At 25.7% G+C, this 19687-nt stretch overlaps 2 protein-coding genes across 3 annotated transcripts; both read left to right on the forward strand.

Annotated features, from left to right (window-relative positions):
- The first annotated feature begins 322 nt into the window (after positions 1-322).
- On the forward strand, positions 323-19220 carry LOC111029096. Of its 2 annotated transcripts, none has more exons than XM_022307949.1 (30): positions 323-886; positions 1047-1317; positions 1380-1493; positions 1860-1943; positions 2024-2226; positions 2317-2485; positions 2570-2748; positions 3386-3626; positions 3695-3904; positions 4392-4577; positions 5021-5194; positions 5265-5400; positions 5464-5658; positions 5732-5975; positions 12812-12969; positions 13047-13156; positions 13217-13343; positions 14494-14696; positions 14769-14926; positions 15210-15303; positions 15370-15460; positions 15536-15668; positions 16235-16404; positions 16475-16669; positions 17272-17489; positions 17564-17768; positions 18079-18272; positions 18370-18504; positions 18614-18734; positions 18811-19043. In XM_022307949.1, exons 1-30 carry the CDS (start codon positions 867-869, stop codon positions 19041-19043), a joined length of 4971 nt encoding a protein of 1656 aa, XP_022163641.1. In that variant the 5' UTR covers positions 323-866. The 2 variants fall into 2 exon arrangements, with proteins under 2 accessions (XP_022163641.1, XP_022163640.1); XM_022307948.1 differs by having other exon boundaries at positions 324-886; positions 1029-1317; positions 18811-19220.
- On the forward strand, positions 11255-12623 carry LOC111029097 (enoyl-CoA hydratase, mitochondrial-like). The gene has a single exon (XM_022307951.1). It carries the CDS (start codon positions 11573-11575, stop codon positions 12449-12451), a length of 879 nt encoding a protein of 292 aa, XP_022163643.1. The 5' UTR covers positions 11255-11572; the 3' UTR covers positions 12452-12623.
- Positions 19221-19687: the final 467 nt, after the last annotated feature.

Consider the following 19687-nt stretch of genomic DNA (forward strand, 5'->3'; position numbering starts at 1 on the left):
TTGAACTTTTGTTCCATAAAATATTTGTTTCCATGTACTTTTGTTCCGATGGACAAATTTTCCATGAATATTTATTCCACAGAACACTTGTTCCAAGTTTGGAACAAATATTTTTTGGAACAAATATTCATGGGACAAAGTGTATTGGTACAAAAAGTTTATGGAAAAAAAGTGCATAGGAACAAATATTTTGCGGAACAAAAGTCCATTGGAACATATATTTTGTGGAACAAAAGGTAAAATTTGGAACTTAATTAATTTGGAACAAATATATCGTGGAACAAAAGTTTTGTGGAACAAAAGGTAGTGATCCGGTATATAGTATTTGGTTTGACCTCGTCAAGCCTTCATGGAGCAAACCATATTATCATTAATGGTGATAGTAGCATACTAAGTTTTATCCACAGAATCCTGGAGTTTTGTGTTTAAAAAAAATACGTTATTCAAATTGAAATAATTTCATAATTCAAGAATTCAACGGACTACCGAAGGATGTGAATGATAATAATACAGTATATTGTAGATTTCTAATGTATAGTGATAAAAACTTAAGAGTAGAAAACAAATATCCGAATAATAATAAACTGTCTTCGTTAACGTCTAGTATGAAATTATTTAAACTTTAAAGTTGTATTAAACATTTTTGAATATTTGAATATAAAATAATATCCGTATCATGTCACACTTTTGACTGTGTAATTGGCTTTAGTGAAAATAGCTAAATTTTGAATTAAATTAACCTAATTATTGATTTTAATATATAAATATAAATTAATAAGTGTTTATTTTATTGTACCGGTACCAATTATGTGTTCTATTTTGTAAATCTATAAAAAATCTTCAAAAATAATTAAGTTTTTAATTCTATGAGTTACAAAATGTCAACGTAAGAATATTTTATTAATTTAATATAATACGTTTATAACAATGCACATATTAATTTAATATAATACGTACATAACAATGTACCTTTTGTATCACTTGAGTTATGTTTAATTGTTTAAAAATAAAATGTTGTTTTTTATCAGTCTGTTTTCCGGTGATAGTGATGGTGGTTTAACAGTTGATGCAAAAGATTATAAAGATGTATCCAGCAATTTGGATGAATACTCGGATTTTTCTTATGACCACACAAATAGTATGGATTGGTATTTTCCTGTAGTTTTCGAGTTATGTAAAGATAGCCGATGGTTATTGTTTGAAAACAATTTTCTTTTAAATGAATCATCTGTTTCTGAAATTTGTTACATGCTCAAAAATAAAATTGTATGCGAATTTCAAATAGAAATATTTTTACAGCATCCATTTATTATTCAGGTAATTTAAATTTAAAATTATTTATTTTTCAATATTAATATAATTTTCAACTACAATTTTAGAAATTAATTAAATGGCTGAATGAAAACAAAGAAAAAGATTTGATACTGGAATGTCTAATTCTTTTGGTAGAAAAATTAATAAAAAGACACTATGAATGCACTACTGGTTTGTATGTAAGTTAATTTGATTTTCAACAAGTCAAACAAGTTTTTATGATCAATCAAATAGAAATGTATAATACCTATAATAAAACCTAAACCTTGACCTATAATATAAAAAACTATTAAATATTATAAATTATATTTTTAGTGCCTTTGAAAGGTTTTGTATGCCTAAATATTTAATTATAATAATGGTTTTAATTTCTTTATAAACTATATAGGTACAATATAACCCCAAAGAAATAGCTATTTATATTTTATTTTTTTTTTATTCGTCAAGAAGATAAGGGAAGGGGCCCCACTGAACATGTTCTTGTAGGTGCCATTTATATTGTTATACAATTGTATTATAAAAAATTTTAAATATTTTTATTTCAGGAAAACAATGAAAGTATTAATTCCAATTACGATTCTAATTCTCATATATCAATAAGAGAAACTAATAGTGAATCTACAACTAATGTTAGTATTTCATAATTGTATGATGATTATGGACATTTTTGTAATGATAATATTTTCTTAATCTTGCCACATATTTTAAGGATGAAATTTCACGCTGGGGTATTGCCAAATTTTGTGTTTTACTGATGCCTGTACTAATAAAACATATTAGCTTTAACAGTGGAGGAGCTTTCTCTTTGTTTATGTCCAATATGCATCTTTTATCATCTATATCTAACAGTTGTAACACTAAGTTTTACATAGAATTAGTATTTTCTGATTACACAATCAAAAATATACTATTGTAAGTTTAAATGTCAACATTAAAATATGGATCAGTAAATTCAAAAAGAAAAACTACTTAATTTTATATTTACCATACTTATTTTTTTAGAAATGAACCTCTATCTTCACTTAAGTTTTTAATTATTGCCAAGGAAATATTAAAACATGGTTCACCTAATGAGAAATTTAAAGCAATAATTTGTGACATACTTAAGCAACCATATTGGATTCATCTTTATCCTGAATTGTACCACCAACTGCGTGAAAAAGTTATTAATGTGAGTTTTAATTTAACAAGTTTCTAAGATATAGAACCTAACTGTATTATACTTAGTAATTCAAATATTTTTTCTTTATTTTAGGAAGAACTTTTAGAACAACAAATTATCAAAGGGGTCAATGATGCTTATATTTTATCATCTGCTTCTAACTTGGATATAAAACAATATGCAAATTTATTTAGAACTTCATTACCTATTATATGTTTCCTTAGACAGTTTAATATAATTGATAAATTTATCGCAAACACTTGTAAATATGCGTAAGTGGTATACACTATACATATAGGTATGATATATTTAAGTGGTGTAGCAAAGTGGGTATTTAGTATTTACAAAGATAGGAGGTTAAAAATGTGATAGTTATCAAGACACCTTTTTTACGTTTAGGTCATTTGACAACATTTTTAGACATTTTTACTCATTTCCCTCTAGTTAAAAGAAAAAAAACGAACTCACTGAAAACCCACCAGGTATTAAATCATATCTTAAATTATAATGGATTTATAAAATTAAAAACAAATTAAAGGCTGTACTTGAGAAAAATACTGAATTTCTAACGATGTTGACAATTTCAAAAATTCTAAATAATAAAGAAGCTTCAAGTGAGTCTTTTCAAGACTTAAGAACTGAAGATTTGGCTCATTTCAAATTTATGATTTTTTGTAATTATTGAAGGTCATCAACTTCTGTGCCCTACACATATCATTTTATTGTTTATATATTTTAGGATATTTTTTGGTGATAAACATAAGTTTTCCTAATTATGCTATTGTTAACTGTTTATAAACAAACAGAATTACCAATATTTAGATCAATCAATTATTTTAATTACCTTTTTATTCATAACTGTACCAAAGATTACAATTTTCCTAATATTGCTTTTATTATTTTCTTTAGAAAGTTAACAGAAACAACAGATAAACAAAAAGAATACAGCAATATTTTATTTAGTTTGCTTTCTTTTAAATCTGAAGATGTTGTATTACACACATACTTAGCACTTAATAATACATTGAAGAAAATATTTAATCATTTAAACTTTGAATCAAATAAAATTGACCGGCTAATAAACAATTTATTATGTACTAATGTGTTGAATGAAATTATTTGTTTTGGCTGTAATAATACAAATGAAAAGGTATGTTATTTTTATATATTTTTTATTGTTTTAACATTTGATTATTAAAATAATGTTATTGTATTTAGATATGTCAATCAGCATCAGAAATTATAGAACAAATAATAAAAAATAAAAACATATTAAATAATAATCAATGGAAATGTTTTTTAAGTAATTTAACTCCAATCTTCCCAGTATTATATTGTTATGCTAACCAAACATCAACTCTGGGCCAAATTGTTTTGAATTTGTTTGATCCTGATCAAGCTGAGAAATTCAATATTTCAAAATTATTGGTATGTTATATAATTATAAATTTATATTTTTATTGTGATATATATTTTACATGAATGTATTGATATATTTATGAAATAAGGTTAATTAATGGTTGTTATATATTTTTTCGATTAAAATTTAGACTTTTGAAATGTAGTTCTGTATAAAGGGTGAATTCCTGGCATTAAATATATATTATTCGTTTTATTTGTTTTAACTTTTTATGTTATTGTTTATTTTAATTTAGCTGAAACAAAAAAAAAACTAATTTTAACTTATTTTTATTTTTAATATTATTGTTTTTTGTAACTTATTTGTTATTATGGTAGTATGTTTTCTAAGTATCTTCCAGGTGGAATGATTAAATCAATATCAAACAATGTACCTACCTATGTAGTTTTGGAATATTTGACTTAAAAATTTATATTTGTTTATACTTTTAAAATTCATAATAAAACTTATCATATTTAAATTATAATATATTTAAATAATTAATTTAATTTTCAGCTATTTCATTCAGCCGTTGCAATGTTGTTCAGCAAAGATAAAAAATCTCGGGTTGAAGCAAATAATAGAATTAAATGGATATTTAAAACATCTCTAAATAGAAACATTACACTGCCTAATGATATTTTTTTAGTGGAAATAGAAGGAGTAAATGACCAAATAGAAAAACCCATTGGTGAATATAATGTATGTAATTTATACAAATGTTGTCTAATTTTATATTTATAATAAATTATACAGTCCTGACTGATGGGATTTAGAAGAGGTGGGGCCCAAGAGCTTATAATTACTATAATGTGTACATTTGTAAGTTTGATCATTAATCTTGACATGTCATATATTTTACCTACTAACTATAAATTTGTTGCGAAGTTGTGCCAACTATCTGTGATCCATGTACCTAAACGAACATTCTTAAAATTATTTATCTCTAGGAAAAATCTATACCAGATGCCTCTTTTTAAGCATTTGTTGTACCTGATTATATTGTGATAACTTACATAATATTATGTTTCAATTAATTAATTATTTAAATTTTATTTCATTCAGTATTTTGGTGTAAGGCGGAAGCCACCAAAATATTTAATTATATAAAAATTAGTATGATTTATAATTGTATATGTTTTTAGGAAAAGGATTTAGATGATATGATAGATTTAATATCTAATGAATGTTCAAGTCATCAAACCATTAAATGTGCTTTATACAAAATATCAGTAATTCTTGAACATAATCATCTTCAACAACATTTTATTCATAATGGAGGAATGGACATTATGTTCAATTTATTAAAATCATCAAAAGTAATGATTATTGATTACTATTTTTGATTTTACTTTGAATTATCTATTATTATCACCAAATATTTTCTAGCTGTTTGTTAATGAACGTGGCTTGTTAATTGCATTATTAAAATTAACTTTATGTTTCACAAAGAAAAAAAAATGCATTGATAATGGTCATAACTCATTAGCAGATAATATTGAAATACAACTTCTATTAATCTCAGGTACATAAGTTATAATATTATAATAGTTTATATTTATACTAAAAACATGTTTATGTATTACAGTTCTATCCGATTTCCATGAAGTTCCACTTGTAAGACAGTACGTGTTTCAAATTTTTTTTTATTGTGTTTTCAATCAATACTTATCTTACTTTGGAGAAATACCAAAAGTAGTTGTAAATAAAATGAATACTCCAATTGAATTCAACAAATTTTGTTATACAACTAAGAACTCTGACAATTCAATGTTATTTTCAAGTAAGATTAACCACTAAAAATTATATTATTAGATCTACTTCAATAAATAAATTGTATTTACTAATTATTTTAGAAATTAAAGAGAATCCCAATTGTATGGAAGTTGTAATAATAACATGGCATTTGAAGCATTATGATAGTATTGATGTATTTTTGGAAAATGGCCTTACTGCAAACTCACAAAACCATGTATTCAACAATGTTTTCCAATGTTTTAGAAAAACCTCTATTAAATGGTCAGTTAAAAAATGTTTGATTGACTTAATTGCTGCCAAGTCACATCAAGTAGCATTAGTCATTCTTGATGATTTAAGGAGGTAACAATTCATTTATTTTGTATAGCTTATATTAACAACGATGCTTTCCATTACCGCACAAACATTACACAATACCACACAAAATCCATAACTTAACACCGCACACATAAATAGGACGATACCGCATAGATTTTTTTAAATGAATACAAATTGAAATATTACCTAGAATTAAATTCAACTTCCATAAAACTCAAATTGAAAAATAAGAAATTTGTGTGTTACATAAAATATTTAAAATTACATCTATATTCTGTATACAAGACATATATATTATAGGGTGACCATACGTCCCATTATCCTTTGGAGAAACTTCGGTACCCTAAAATGTCCCGCTTTCAAAAATTAACAAAGTAAACAAAAGTTGTAAGGCAGCTGAAACTGAGTACCAGAAACCAGAAATTACTAGTCTACAGTAAAACCAAATGACTCACTAATGTCTGCTAACGAAACAGTGTTGCAGTTTTATGTAGGTAACATTGGAAAAAATTATTTCTTAAGCATGAAAAAGTGTCCAAAAGTTTTAAAAATTGTTTTCGAATTGAATAAAATTTAATTTGAATGTTTAAAACTCAGCTATGGATTTTTTGGCCATGTCAAAAATATATATAACTAAATTTGTGTGCTGTAATGGGATATCCAGTATTTTAAAATTTGTGTTTAGTTTTGTCCTTTTGCATATTTTACACATTTTTGCGGTAATGGGCGACACCCATTTACAATAGGTAACTTTTAATTATTATTTAAATGTATGCTCAACAATTCTTTATGGTTATAATAATAAATAATATGAGCTTTCTAATAGAAACTGTAACTTATATGCAGTGTTGGGTAAGTTACTTTTTAAAAGTAACTAAGTTACGTTACAAGTTACAAAATAAAATAGGTAACTAGATTACTTGATAGTTACTCGAGTACAAAAGTAATGCATCACGTTACATTTTTTACTCAAAAGTAACTAGTTACAATGACGTTACTCTTGTGTTATTTAAGTTTCATAAAAAAAAAGTCTTTTTTAAATCAATCTTTTTTTATATTTATTTCATACAATAATATATTTTCAAAATTTTGATCAGTTATTCTAGCTCGTTTTTTCGTACAAATGTCTCCAGCTACACTAAAGAGCCTTTCAACAAAAGCTGAAGAAGGGAGTGACGTATTAAACTTTACAAACATTTGTTTCATCATAGGTAAACTATTTAAAATTTTTAAATCGCCTGTATAAACTGTATTATAATAGCGCTCCACTTTACCATAGGGTTGATCAGAAACTAGGTTAAAATCAGTTAAATTGAAAATAATATTAACACAAAATCGTATATTTAAAAAATAATATTAGATTATACTGTGAAAATTATGTAATTACATAAATACCTACTTAAATTATTAATATAATTACATTTTCTGATGCGGATACGAGGGGAAGGACTGTCCCATGAAATAGCACCACGATAGTATCCCAGCCCTGAAAAAAATTTAATTTATAATGTAATGCGTTCTTTTGCTAAGTTACTTCTAAATAATTAACGTAGTTACTCTTGCGTTACCCAAAAATAATAATAACGAAGTTACCATAACGTTACTGAAAAATGTAACTATGTTACAGTAACGAGTAACGCACGCTACGTTACTACCCAACACTGCTTATATGTAATAATATAGTAACTATTATCATTTAAACTTACAATGTCCAGTAGCTATTTTGTTTTTTTTTTTTGTTATTTGTATTACTTAATCTTGACAGTAACAACGTACTAACATTTTGGGAATAATGAAGATAACTTGATATTTGTATACCATTTAATGAGAGAGAAACTATACCTAATTAATGTGTTATAACAAGTTCTCAGTAAATTTACAAAAATATATAGAATCTCAGATTATTTCTTATGTGATATGTAAATCAGAATAATTTTGCACAATTCACAAAATATACAAATTCAGAACTTATAAGTCACTACTTACTACTTAGATATTTATGAATCGAAGAATGTTCATGTTTTATAAGAAACATTGTTAATCTCTATCACTTTTTTTAATTCAAATTATTGTCATTATTTTTTAGCACTTTATACATAGATTTTTTATTGGAAAGAACAAAAGTATATGTACAATCTGTAATAAAAATGTTTACAATAGGTAATATGGGGGGTTTATGGAGTACAAGCATACAGGATAGGGCGACATGGTTGGAAGGTGGGTCCAAAAACCTTGCTTCTTAATTCTGAGTTGTTTCTTTTTTATTATTTGTTTGGTGTTGTTTTTTTTTTAAATGTTGAGGAGGTCCCTGGGTTAATTTTGCTTGCTTGATTGTGTGGTGAGTTATCAGGAAGTGTAAGGGAGTAAAGGTTTGAAATTAGGAGATTTGAATGGTTTATAATATCGGGAGGCTAGTAAATTAATGGTTGGGATTTTGAGGTCGAAGGAAGAGATTTCTGAAATACCAGGCGACATTTGTAATGAGGCAAAGGAAAATTGATTAAAATGATTGGAATGTTTCAAGTTTCTATTATAAATACTTTTTAAAGGACAAATGGTTTGGAGAGAAATCATTTTTTTACAATGTTTTTTTTTTATCCAATATTGTCAAAACGTGAACATCAATTGCTTATAAAAAATGCATGTGTGTTTATGCTTAACTTTTTTTTGATTTCCAAAAAAAAATTTATTAAGAGTGTTGTGTTTAATTTTCAAGTCTTAGATGTTCCAAATAAAAAAGCTGTAACTATAAAACTATTTTCATATTTTCGTGGTTTCGTCATTTTGAATTTTTTAATATTGTTATAAATATTTGAACAATTCTTGTCTCTATAGTAATTCATTATTAAATTACAACAAAAAAACGGCTTAAAAGATTTTATGGAAAAATTCCTTTTTTTAAATAAATTAAATAAATAAAATAAACATTATCTATAATAATTCATTTTTAATATATTGTTATCAATAATTGTACTTGTTAACATATTTGGCCATTTGGTTAGTATATAAATCCGCTGGGAGCGCTGTATGATCTTTGCATAGACGAATGGATCTTCGCAGGAAAAAATGTTTTGTGTCCGTATATAATATTGCATACATTTAGCCCCTTTTTTGCGGTTTTCAAAATGTGATAACATTGATAAACCGATAACATCATTTTCATTATAAATTATAAATTATAATATTATATTTTATTATATTAATTTTAATTAAAATAGTTAAATACAGTAGTAGTTAATAAGTTATTAAAAAACACAATATCGTAATTTAAAATTTAAAAATACACAATTCATTGAGAATACAGTATAAATGTAAAAAATAATGTTATTAAAATAACATAACTATTCAACTAACATAATATTATTTTATAGATATTATAATAAAATTATTTTTTATGTATGGTAATAATAATATTATTTAACAAATATAATAATCAAGCTATTATAATAAAGAAAGTATATTATTATAATTATTATGAATCTTGAACATAATTTAATACCCTTTGAATAGAAATCAGTATAGATGGTAGTATAGTATCTATACTTACAAACGAATCAAAACCTATGCAAACTGAAGATATAAATACAATTAACATAAAAAAAAATATTGAAAAACAACCTCGTTTCTTTACTAAAAATAAAAAAAAATAAACTTGAATTTCATCAATTGTCGTCGAGTAAAGGTAATATAATAAGAAAATCCTTACTAAATAATACAAGTGTTGTAAATGTTCATTCATATGACGATCATTCTTATAGCGCTAAAAGAAAATTAATTTCTTAATACGATATTATTATTATTACAGTACACAAATATTGTTATAAAAATAATGTTATTATAATAACGTAACTATCCAACTAACATAATATTTTTACATTATAAATTATAATTAAAATAGTTAAATACATTAATAGTTAATAAATTTCATAATACACAATTCGAAAAAAAACACAATATTCTTAATTCACTTACGATCGTCATTTAAAAGATACATTTCAACAATATATTAATGAATTCATTTTCTTTTAGCGCTATAAGAATGATCGTCATATGAATGAACATTTAAAACACTTGTATTATTTAGTAAGGATTTTCTTATTATATTACCTTCACTCGACGACAATTGATGAAATTCAAGTTAATTTTTTTTTATTTTTAGTAAAGAAACGAGGTTGTTTTTCAATATTTTTTTTTATGTTAATTGTATTTATATCTTCAGTTTGCATAGGTTTTGATTCGTTTGTAAGTATAGATACTATACTACCATCTATACTGATTTCTGTTCAAAGGGTATTAAATTATGTTCAAGATTCATAATAATTATAATAATATACTTTCTTTATTATAATAGCTTGATTATTATATTTGTTAAATAATATTATAATATTAACCATACATAAAAAATAATTTTATTATAATATCTATAAAATAATATTATGTTAATTGAATAGTTATGTTATTTTAATAACATTATTTTTATAACAATATTTGTGTACTGTAATAATAATAATATCATTACACAATTGCTATCTGGGTATAGTTCGAATTTTAAAAATATTTATCAAATTTAAAATTGTATTATATAATTTAACTTTTATAGCTAAAGATTGAAAATTTTAAATAATGTTCTACGTAAATAGGTTGTACATTTATACTGTATTCTCAATGAATTGTGTATTTTTAAATTTTGAATTACGAAATTGTGTTTTTTAATAACTTATTAACTACATTTAACTATTTTAATTATAATTAATATAATAAAATATTATATTATAATTTATAATGAAAATTATGTTATCGGTTTATCAATGTTATCACATTTTGATGACTGCAAAAAAGGGGCTAAATGTAGGCAATATTATATACGGACACAAAACATTTTTTCCTGCGAAGATCCATTCGTTTGCATAGACCTATTAACTATGTATATAGTTAATCTTAGGTATTTGGTGAGAACATTCACGGTCCCCTTTTTCTCGTTTCAGTACGGTACGAAACTATATTATCTAAAATTCTAAAGCCTCTTATGCTTATTGCTTAACGTCATTCACGATTACACGATTTGATTTGTTATCGGCAATTCAGCAATTTTATTTTTTTATTGAACTTTATTATTAATTATTATATACCTACTTTAATAATTGTCTAATAACTGCGTGTAGTTGACCTGACAAGTGACATTGACAACTACAAACTATACAGACGGCAGTCGGGTCTGTGTGACTGTATTACTGTATTTATCAAACCGGTATTCGGTAACATAGCATAATAGGTATACATAAGTATTCTTATCTATGCCACAGTAGTACAGCGGTACAGCACGTACCCCGTGGCAGTAATAGGTATAATATAATAATATTATACCTATTAGTATTATTGTTTTTAGTGTAGTCCAATGTCCGGACTAGTGAGTTCGCAGTCTACTCTCTCCCTACAATTCAACGTTTGACTTTGAGAGATAATATTAATCATTGACTATAGATTATATTAAAATTTGTATGTGCAGTTCGTAGAGGTTACAGACCTAAGAAGTGACTCTTTTTCTTGAAATATTACAATTTCTCACGATCTAATAAACGTTTATAACTTATATACGTAGCCATTATTATAAAATCTTCAAAATGGCATTTTTTTTGAGATCGTCAGTGTCTAAATCAAAATTGGTTTTTTCACTATCAAAAATTAGAACACCAGTAACTTCAATGAAGCTGTCCACATGTAACTTGGAGTACATAATTACTGAAAAGGCTGGCGAGAAAAAAAATATTGGGCTTGTCAAACTTAATAGACCTAAAGCTTTGAATGCTTTATGTGATGGTTTGGTCACAGAACTGACTGAAGCCGTATCTGCATATGATGCAGATGATTCAATTGGAGCTATTGTTGTTACTGGTAGTGAACGTGCATTTGCGGCTGGTGCTGATATCAAGGAAATGCTTGACAAGACTTATTCAACTAACCTAAAAATTGGTTTACTCAAACAATGGGACAATCTGAGTAAATGCAAGAAACCAATTATTGCTGCAGTAAATGGTTTTGCTCTAGGTGGTGGATGTGAATTAGCAATGATGTGCGACATAATCTATGCTGGAGAAAAAGCTAAATTTGGCCAACCCGAGATTGTGATTGGAACTATTCCTGGAGCTGGTGGTACTCAGCGTATGATACGTTCTTGTGGTAAAAGCTTTGCAATGGAAGTATGTTTATCTGGAAACCAGATTTCTGCTCAAGAAGCCTTATCTAGAGGATTAGTTAGTAAGGTGTTCCCACCAGAAAAGTTAGTAGACGAAGCAATTAAATTAGCTGAAAAAATAAGTGAACACTCACCTTTAATTGTTGCATTATGTAAAGAATCTGTAAATTATGCATATGAATCAAGTTTAAGCCAAGGCTTGCAATTTGAGAAGAAATCATTCTATGGAACTTTCGCAACAGATGACCGGAAGGAAGGAATGACTGCATTCATTGAAAAAAGGAAACCAAACTTTTCTAATAATTAATATTAAAAGTAATTCCATTGTATAGTATTCTGTCCATTGTTTTTACATTTAAATTTTAATAAACCTCTTCATTTTTTATACAAAATATATTTATTATCTTTGTTCAATTTTTGCATTAAACAATTACTACTGAACATAAAAAAGAATAAAACTGGATGTTATTTGTGAAAAATTTTTGGTATTATTTTTGATTTTGTGCTACTATAAATTCTTGAGTATTCGAATAGTTCACACTCTAGAGTTAACTGTAGTGTACTGTATTTAAATTTAACATACATATTGATATCATCGTTATTATAATTCAAGAACATGTTCTAAATATTATATTAGTTTTATTAATGTAAAATATTATTTTCCCAGATATTTAGAAATAAGCGTATTCATTGAGCAATTTGAAGTAGACGAAGAATTATTAGAAAATGCGTTAAAAAAGTTTTTGATATTGCCTCCAATTTTTTTAACTGATTTACAAACATTAATCGTTGTTTTAAAACTATTACATTTTGCATTGACAAAAAGTATGTATGTTTATAATTAGATAAAATTAATTGCCTTAATGATAAAAAATTTTGATTTTTAAATATAATTTTTCTAGGAGTATTAATTAATAAATTAAGTTGGGTAGCTGAAGTATTAACAAAATCTGAATCTATGCATCATAATATGGCAGATGATTTTAAAAATGATGATACATCAAAACAATTGGTTTGTAATTAATATATAATATGCATAGTTTTTCAAGTTATTAATATTTTTATTTTTCAGTGTAATCAATTTTTTATTGAACTTTATGAGGTGTATTGGCTTTGCTTAAAAAACTATAGCCATTTTTCAACATTAAATTTAACAAAACTGTTATTTGATCAATTGGCATCTACAAAAAAAGAAATTGGTATAAAAATTATTTACAACTGTATCTAAATAATTGTCAAAGTCACAAGTTCATGTAGTTCTCTGAAAATGCACATCACTCTTTATACTTAAATTCTCTATCTATTCAAATTTTTGAATTTGAAGTGTGTATATTGTAGTCAATATTTATAAGTATAAATATTTTTTCACACCCTTTTTACTGTAAATTGCTAAGCATTTTTTTGTTTAGTGATCTTAGTTTCACATAAAATATAAAATACTCGTAATATTGAGTCTACTAGTTTATACTCCGTTCTAATTCTGATTTCCAAGTAAGAGTGCACTAGACGATAACTGGTCAAAACTCACGCATTTATCCCCACTACACTTGGTGATTCCCTGTTTACCACAGCGCCGTCAGCTGCGATGACTATAGACGATTAACAACGACCAATAGCAGAGCAAATAGACTCAACCTGGTGGTCTGAATGTCCCTCCGTGATTCCTTTTGATGTTTTAAGTCCAAGGCTGTGCGCTCTTATATGGAACGAAGTATAGTGCACATTAAGCTCAGATAATTTTATAAATTATAAGAATGATAATAGATTTTAAAAATAACTTTAATTTTAAGACATCAGCGCCTTAAAATTCTTCTCACGGATATTATTGTGGGCAATATCCTTAGTTTATGTACAAAGAATTCAATAACTCAGAATCTACTCGTTCAGATTTTGATTTTTAAAATCTAAACTTTCAAAAAAATAATTTGCATAACAATTTACTGTAAAAAAAAATGGACAAAATTCTGTTTATATCAACAGAAACGTCCCTACAAAAGTATGAAAATCTAAATATTATTGAAAGTAAATCTTACATTTAAGTAGGTTAGTACCTGTTATTTATAAATAGGTATATGTTCTAAAAAATGTTGCAAATCAGAACTTATAAAATGCATACTTAAAAGTTAAAGGAAAAAACCTGAGTTCTACTGGTGAATTGCCAAATGCATATTTTAAATAAATTATTATTATCTTTAAAATAAAGTGTAATATTTGGTAAAAACAATTAACTTATTTATCGATATCTGTTGATGTGAAAACAAAAAGTAATTGAAGTACATTTAAATTTATAGTACTCAACAATTTATTATTTGTTTGTATAATACTAATAGTAAAAAAATTATTTTTCAGTTTTATTGCAAGTTAATATGAAGTGTCTTACTTTATTAACAGAAAATTCAAAAAATATAAATAAAGACCTTGTTAAAATGTATTTATCTCAATTTATTTCATTAAAAACAATACTGATGAATAACTCAAATGAAAAGAGTTTACAGCGAAATTATTTAACTGTCCTGAACCACATGCTTCATTTTACAATTTTAGTACCAAATGTAAAATAAATATACAATTTATTGTTGTTCCCAAGTTTAATCTAAATTATTAAAATATAATTCTACTAATAGATTTCTGAAGTATGGTGTATGTACGACTGGGAAACATGGACATGGTCAATGATACATAGTACTGATTTATTAGTACGTGCTCTAGTCTTTCAATTTTCAGCTGGCTTGGCTGTCATTGATATTCCAGTATCACATAATTTAATTCACCTTGCGTTAAAGTAAATGTCTTAGTTATTTTACCATGTTTAACCTTTTCACTGCTACACGTTTTATGTTCTGCAGCCTGTGTATGCAACATACAATTAATTTTAATTTTGAGATCTATTTGATCTAAATATTTAAGTTTAAAATAATGAGCTTCTTAAAATTGTACAGTTTTTGGCAAATGATTAAATTATAAAGCACAGGAAGGTAATAGTACACCTGAACCAGTGAAAAGGTTAATACGATTATATATAATTGATTATTACAGTTTACATTTCAATTAAAATTTGTTTGTAGTTATTTTTGTGAATCAAATTGCTTGGAAAATTGTGTTGTTGCTGAGCAAGCAACTTTGTTTTGTTCAAATCTATTTTGCTTCCCCAAATTTAAAGTAATGTGTTTTGCTTGATCAAATAAATAATATATTTATTTGAATTAATATTATTTCTTTTTTCAGAGTTTATGCCACCAATGCATTATTAAATTGGATTTCGATGCTTTTGTTCAAATTATTAATTTGTGTTCTTATTATGACTATACCAAACCTGGTGGGTGATATGTTCAATTGTTACTATAAATTTAAAATAAGTATAATTATTAATGAAAAAAAAAATGTTGTGCAGAAAAAAAAAACTTTTTGACATCTCCAAAACTTGTGTCCAATATATGCTGCATGGTTTTCAATATGTTTACATTAACAGAAGTAAATTTATATGAACTCAATCAACATAATCAATTTATACAAGCACTTGTCCTGTATGTATTTTGTTTAGTATTAAGCTGCTAAATAGTTGGTATTTTCTTAACCCTTGTAAATAACTTATAATGTGTTTATTGCAATACTCCTCAATTCCTTATTTTTTATTTTTTTACAAGTAATTGTTATATCCATTGTTTTTTTATTATTTAATTACTATACTGAAGCGATAGATATTTTTTGGTTTTCCTCAAACCTTTATGGGTTTTTTTCTGTATTTTAACTATTTATATCATACATTTTTATATTAGCAGTTCTCAATTTCTCATACATATCAAAATATTTGGACCGCTTTATCAATTTCCCTGTCTTTATTAGAACTATAATCTGACAGATAACACTTCCTCATCAATCCATGAAATTTATTTCATATTATAAAACTATTTCCCTAACTCCCAAAATCATCTTTGATATTAAGCGATTAAACTTTGCAATAATTCAATATAGTGTGTAAGTGCAATGTAAGCATTTAGCCTTCCTTTATTATTAGATGTTTGTGATTGTGCTCCATAACAAATATAAATGTATACATTTTAAAATAATAATCATACTTTATTAACTACAGGTGCTTAAAAAAATATTTGACTCCTATGAGTATCGAAAAACCTAATATCATGGAGATGTGTGGTCGCATATGTTCTGTTCTTACACTATTTATACCCGTTAGCAATTATAATTTTGAAAATTTGTTAAATTCTTTGAATGTTATCTATGAAAAGATTAATTTTGATTTGGGTAATTATAACGTTTTCACAACAATTTATCTAGTTAATTGACATAGTATAATATGAATATTGTGTTTTAGATCATTGTACAACTATGGTATGGAGATCATTATTTAGGCTGACAACAATAGTTTTACAATATACAAATTATAAAACATTTATTTTAACAAACAATTTAATAACTGCATTATTAACTAGTGTAACTTCAGAAAACAGTGATTTATGTATTGAAGCATTAAATGTGGTTTCTTTAGTATGTCCACAACTATCTAAAAGTAAGTAAATTATTCATAGTATGTACCTATCTTTAATCTTGGAATTACTCGCATATGTACTGCTTTAAAAGAAATTGAACTGTCCATTATATCCAATTTAAAATCAATTATTGTTGTTTTATTTTTACAAACTATAATAATATAACTTTACTTATCTTAGCCAAAAGTATAATATTCTGATTCCAAAAATAATATAATTTGGAAATTTTGGAGCACTTTATTATGATCAAGTCTTCCAAAATAAACCATGTCATATTGTAAGACGATAGCTACTATTCGTGATATTAAACCATACTTCTCAGTTCTCAATATAATTATCTAATTTATATGTAATTGGTAATTTATTGTAAGTTATATTTTTAAATAGGTATCCTCAACTGTCTACTGGTCTGGATAATCTTATTTACTTTAGTTACTTTTGGGTCCTACCTTGCAGAATGAATCATCAATCATCAACACAATTGTTTTCCAACATTATTATTTCTCTATTAGTATAATTTAATAATATTGTAGATTTTACACTTAGATTTACTATAACTATTGAACATTTATAAATTAACTCTATACAAATACCTATTAAATATTATTTGTATTTTATGTAGAGTTTGCTCATCGTGTTTGTAACATTTTAATTCGTACATTGCTTTTGGAGTGGCATCATAAATTAAAACGAAAAATGTTATTAATTACATTATCAAATATATTTATTGAACATCCATTTACATATGAAACAGCGGTGCAGGACAATGTATTATGTTTCATCATTTCTAAATTGAAAATTATGCAACTACAAGTTACTAAACAGTCAAATCAAAAATCAGTATGTATATATTAATCAATAATTGTGTTAGCCTGAGCATGGATTAATGAATTTAATATACATAAATATTTTAGAAAGTATTACAAAATGAGTATTTGGAAATTGTGAAATTTTGTTGCAATTTATTCCACGGATGCAATGACGCTAGAGAAGATGCTTCCTCTGAATTACCAGATTTAATCCATAAATTTTGGCCTATTGTTGTTGCCAATCCTAAATCAGATATTTTAATGTGTACACTGCAAATGCTTGTATCACTTACATCTACATGTCCTTCTGGTAAAATAGTTCTATGTGCTATTATTCATATTAAAACTTTTTACAAATTATCTACACATTTAACAATTTATTTATTAAAATGTATTAGAATATTATCAAGTAACAAAATTATTCAAATAGTATATATAAATACCTAATAGAATTCAAAATATGAAACAATTAAGTTATCACATTTTATTTTTGACAAATAGAAACTAATTTTAATTTCAGAAATGTAATATAGTTTTTTTTTCTAATAGAAAAAAAGATGTACATACAAATACAAATGTAAATTATAACTTATAATAAAATGTCTACACCTACATTATAGCATGCAGTGCAATGACAATGACTAGCAGTACACTTGGAATGGAACCAAAAACAAAATGTACTTCATTTTCATTATTTCATGAAGTAATCACATTATCTACTAATTGTTATTTAAACGAAGATATTTTGAATATAACCCTGCTGTTAGTTTTAAACTGTTGCCAAGCTCAAGAATGTCGTGTAACAATTACAAAAGTATAGTTTTGATTTATATTAATATGTAAATAATAATAAAATGTGCTAAATTGTATTACTTTTTTTAAATACACTTTATTAATATAACTTTTTTCAGAGTAAACTATTGTCTAGCATCGTGTCAGCTCTTAATTGTAAAGACAAAAAATGTCCAATTAAAATTGAACAACAATATTTAAAAATTTTACAGGTTTTCACAAGTTACACTGAGGGACAAATCCATTTATTAAAAGTAAAAATTAATGATTTTTCAGTATACCTACACTTTAAAAATAATATATTTCTTGTCTTCGTTAGTTTTGTGTGAATATTTTATTACTAATTCAACATTATTTTCATAGGTTGATTATGTTTTGGATACTTTAGTAGATCTCTTCAAATCAAATCATATAAATGATTCTTTAGCCATATTGAGAAACTTGTGTTTTAATGGACAAAACCGTTCAGTAATTTTGTCGTCAGGTAATACAACACTATTAATACAATTTAGAATATGAAATTAATTAATCAAAGTTAACATTTTATTTGTCTTATTTAGATGTATTTTTAGATGGGATTAAAACCTTATTAGGAAGAGGAAACCTTACAAACCAAAATTATAAAGATATTAGCTTAGCCATATGGTCAATTGCATGCAATAACCAAAAAGCTTGTCTTCAACTGCGTCATTGGGGTATAGATAAGTATTTTGAGAAATCATCTGATTTATTAATATGTAGTGATGAAACCCAAAACATTATGAACTGTACCTATCTAATTTTAAAAAGCTAAACTGGATGTCAAAACATTTTTTTAATGACAATATCACCACGTAAAACAAAAAGTTCTAAATGTTTACCAATTAAATTGATTCATTAAGTGAAAATAACGATTTAAATGGATGTATAAATATACACATTTAATATAACTTACTATTAAGTTATTTAATGTTCATTTAAAAATATATTATCTAAGTGGTTTTTTTTTTTTGTTAATAATTATCAATAAAAGTTTTAATTTTTATATTTAGTTTTTACTTTCCGTTAATCTGAAACTATCTGTAATCATCCTCATACATAAACCCAGCAAACCAAAAATGAACCCCCCTCATACAGACCAATTAGCCTTTTACCAGTATTAGGGAAATTATTTGAAAAAGTGATGCTTAAACGAATTAGACCCATTCTCAAGTCCCACAAAATTATACCAAATACCCAATTTGGTTTCAAAGAAAACCATTCCACAGCCCACCAGATCCACAGAATTGTCGACAAAATAACCTCGTTGTTTGAGATCAAAAACATCTGCCCGGGAGTATTCTTAGACTTATCACAAGCGTTCAACCGTGTCTGGCACGCCTGATTACTCTTTAAGCTAAAAATGTTCCTCCCGGCTCCACTCTACTTGTTGACCAAATCATATCTACAAAACCGCTC

This window comes from Myzus persicae, unplaced genomic scaffold (assembly GCF_001856785.1).
Source record: "Myzus persicae strain clone G006 unplaced genomic scaffold, MPER_G0061.0, whole genome shotgun sequence".
NCBI classification, from domain to species: domain Eukaryota; kingdom Metazoa; phylum Arthropoda; class Insecta; order Hemiptera; family Aphididae; genus Myzus; species Myzus persicae.

What these genes read in the sequence shown, in the direction of transcription:
- LOC111029096 (XM_022307948.1), top strand. Translation starts at nt 867, where the DNA reads ATGAGTTACAAAATGTCAAC. An exon ending in AGCATCCATTTATTATTCAG is followed by an intron (nt 1,318 to 1,379) that starts GTAATTTAAATT and finishes CTACAATTTTAG; the next exon opens with AAATTAATTAAATGGCTGAA. An exon ending in TTTATACAAGCACTTGTCCT is followed by an intron (nt 15,669 to 16,234) that starts GTATGTATTTTG and finishes TATTAACTACAG; the next exon opens with GTGCTTAAAAAAATATTTGA.
- LOC111029097 (XM_022307951.1), top strand. Translation starts at nt 11,573, where the DNA reads ATGGCATTTTTTTTGAGATCGTCAGTGTCTAAATCAAAATTGGTTTTT.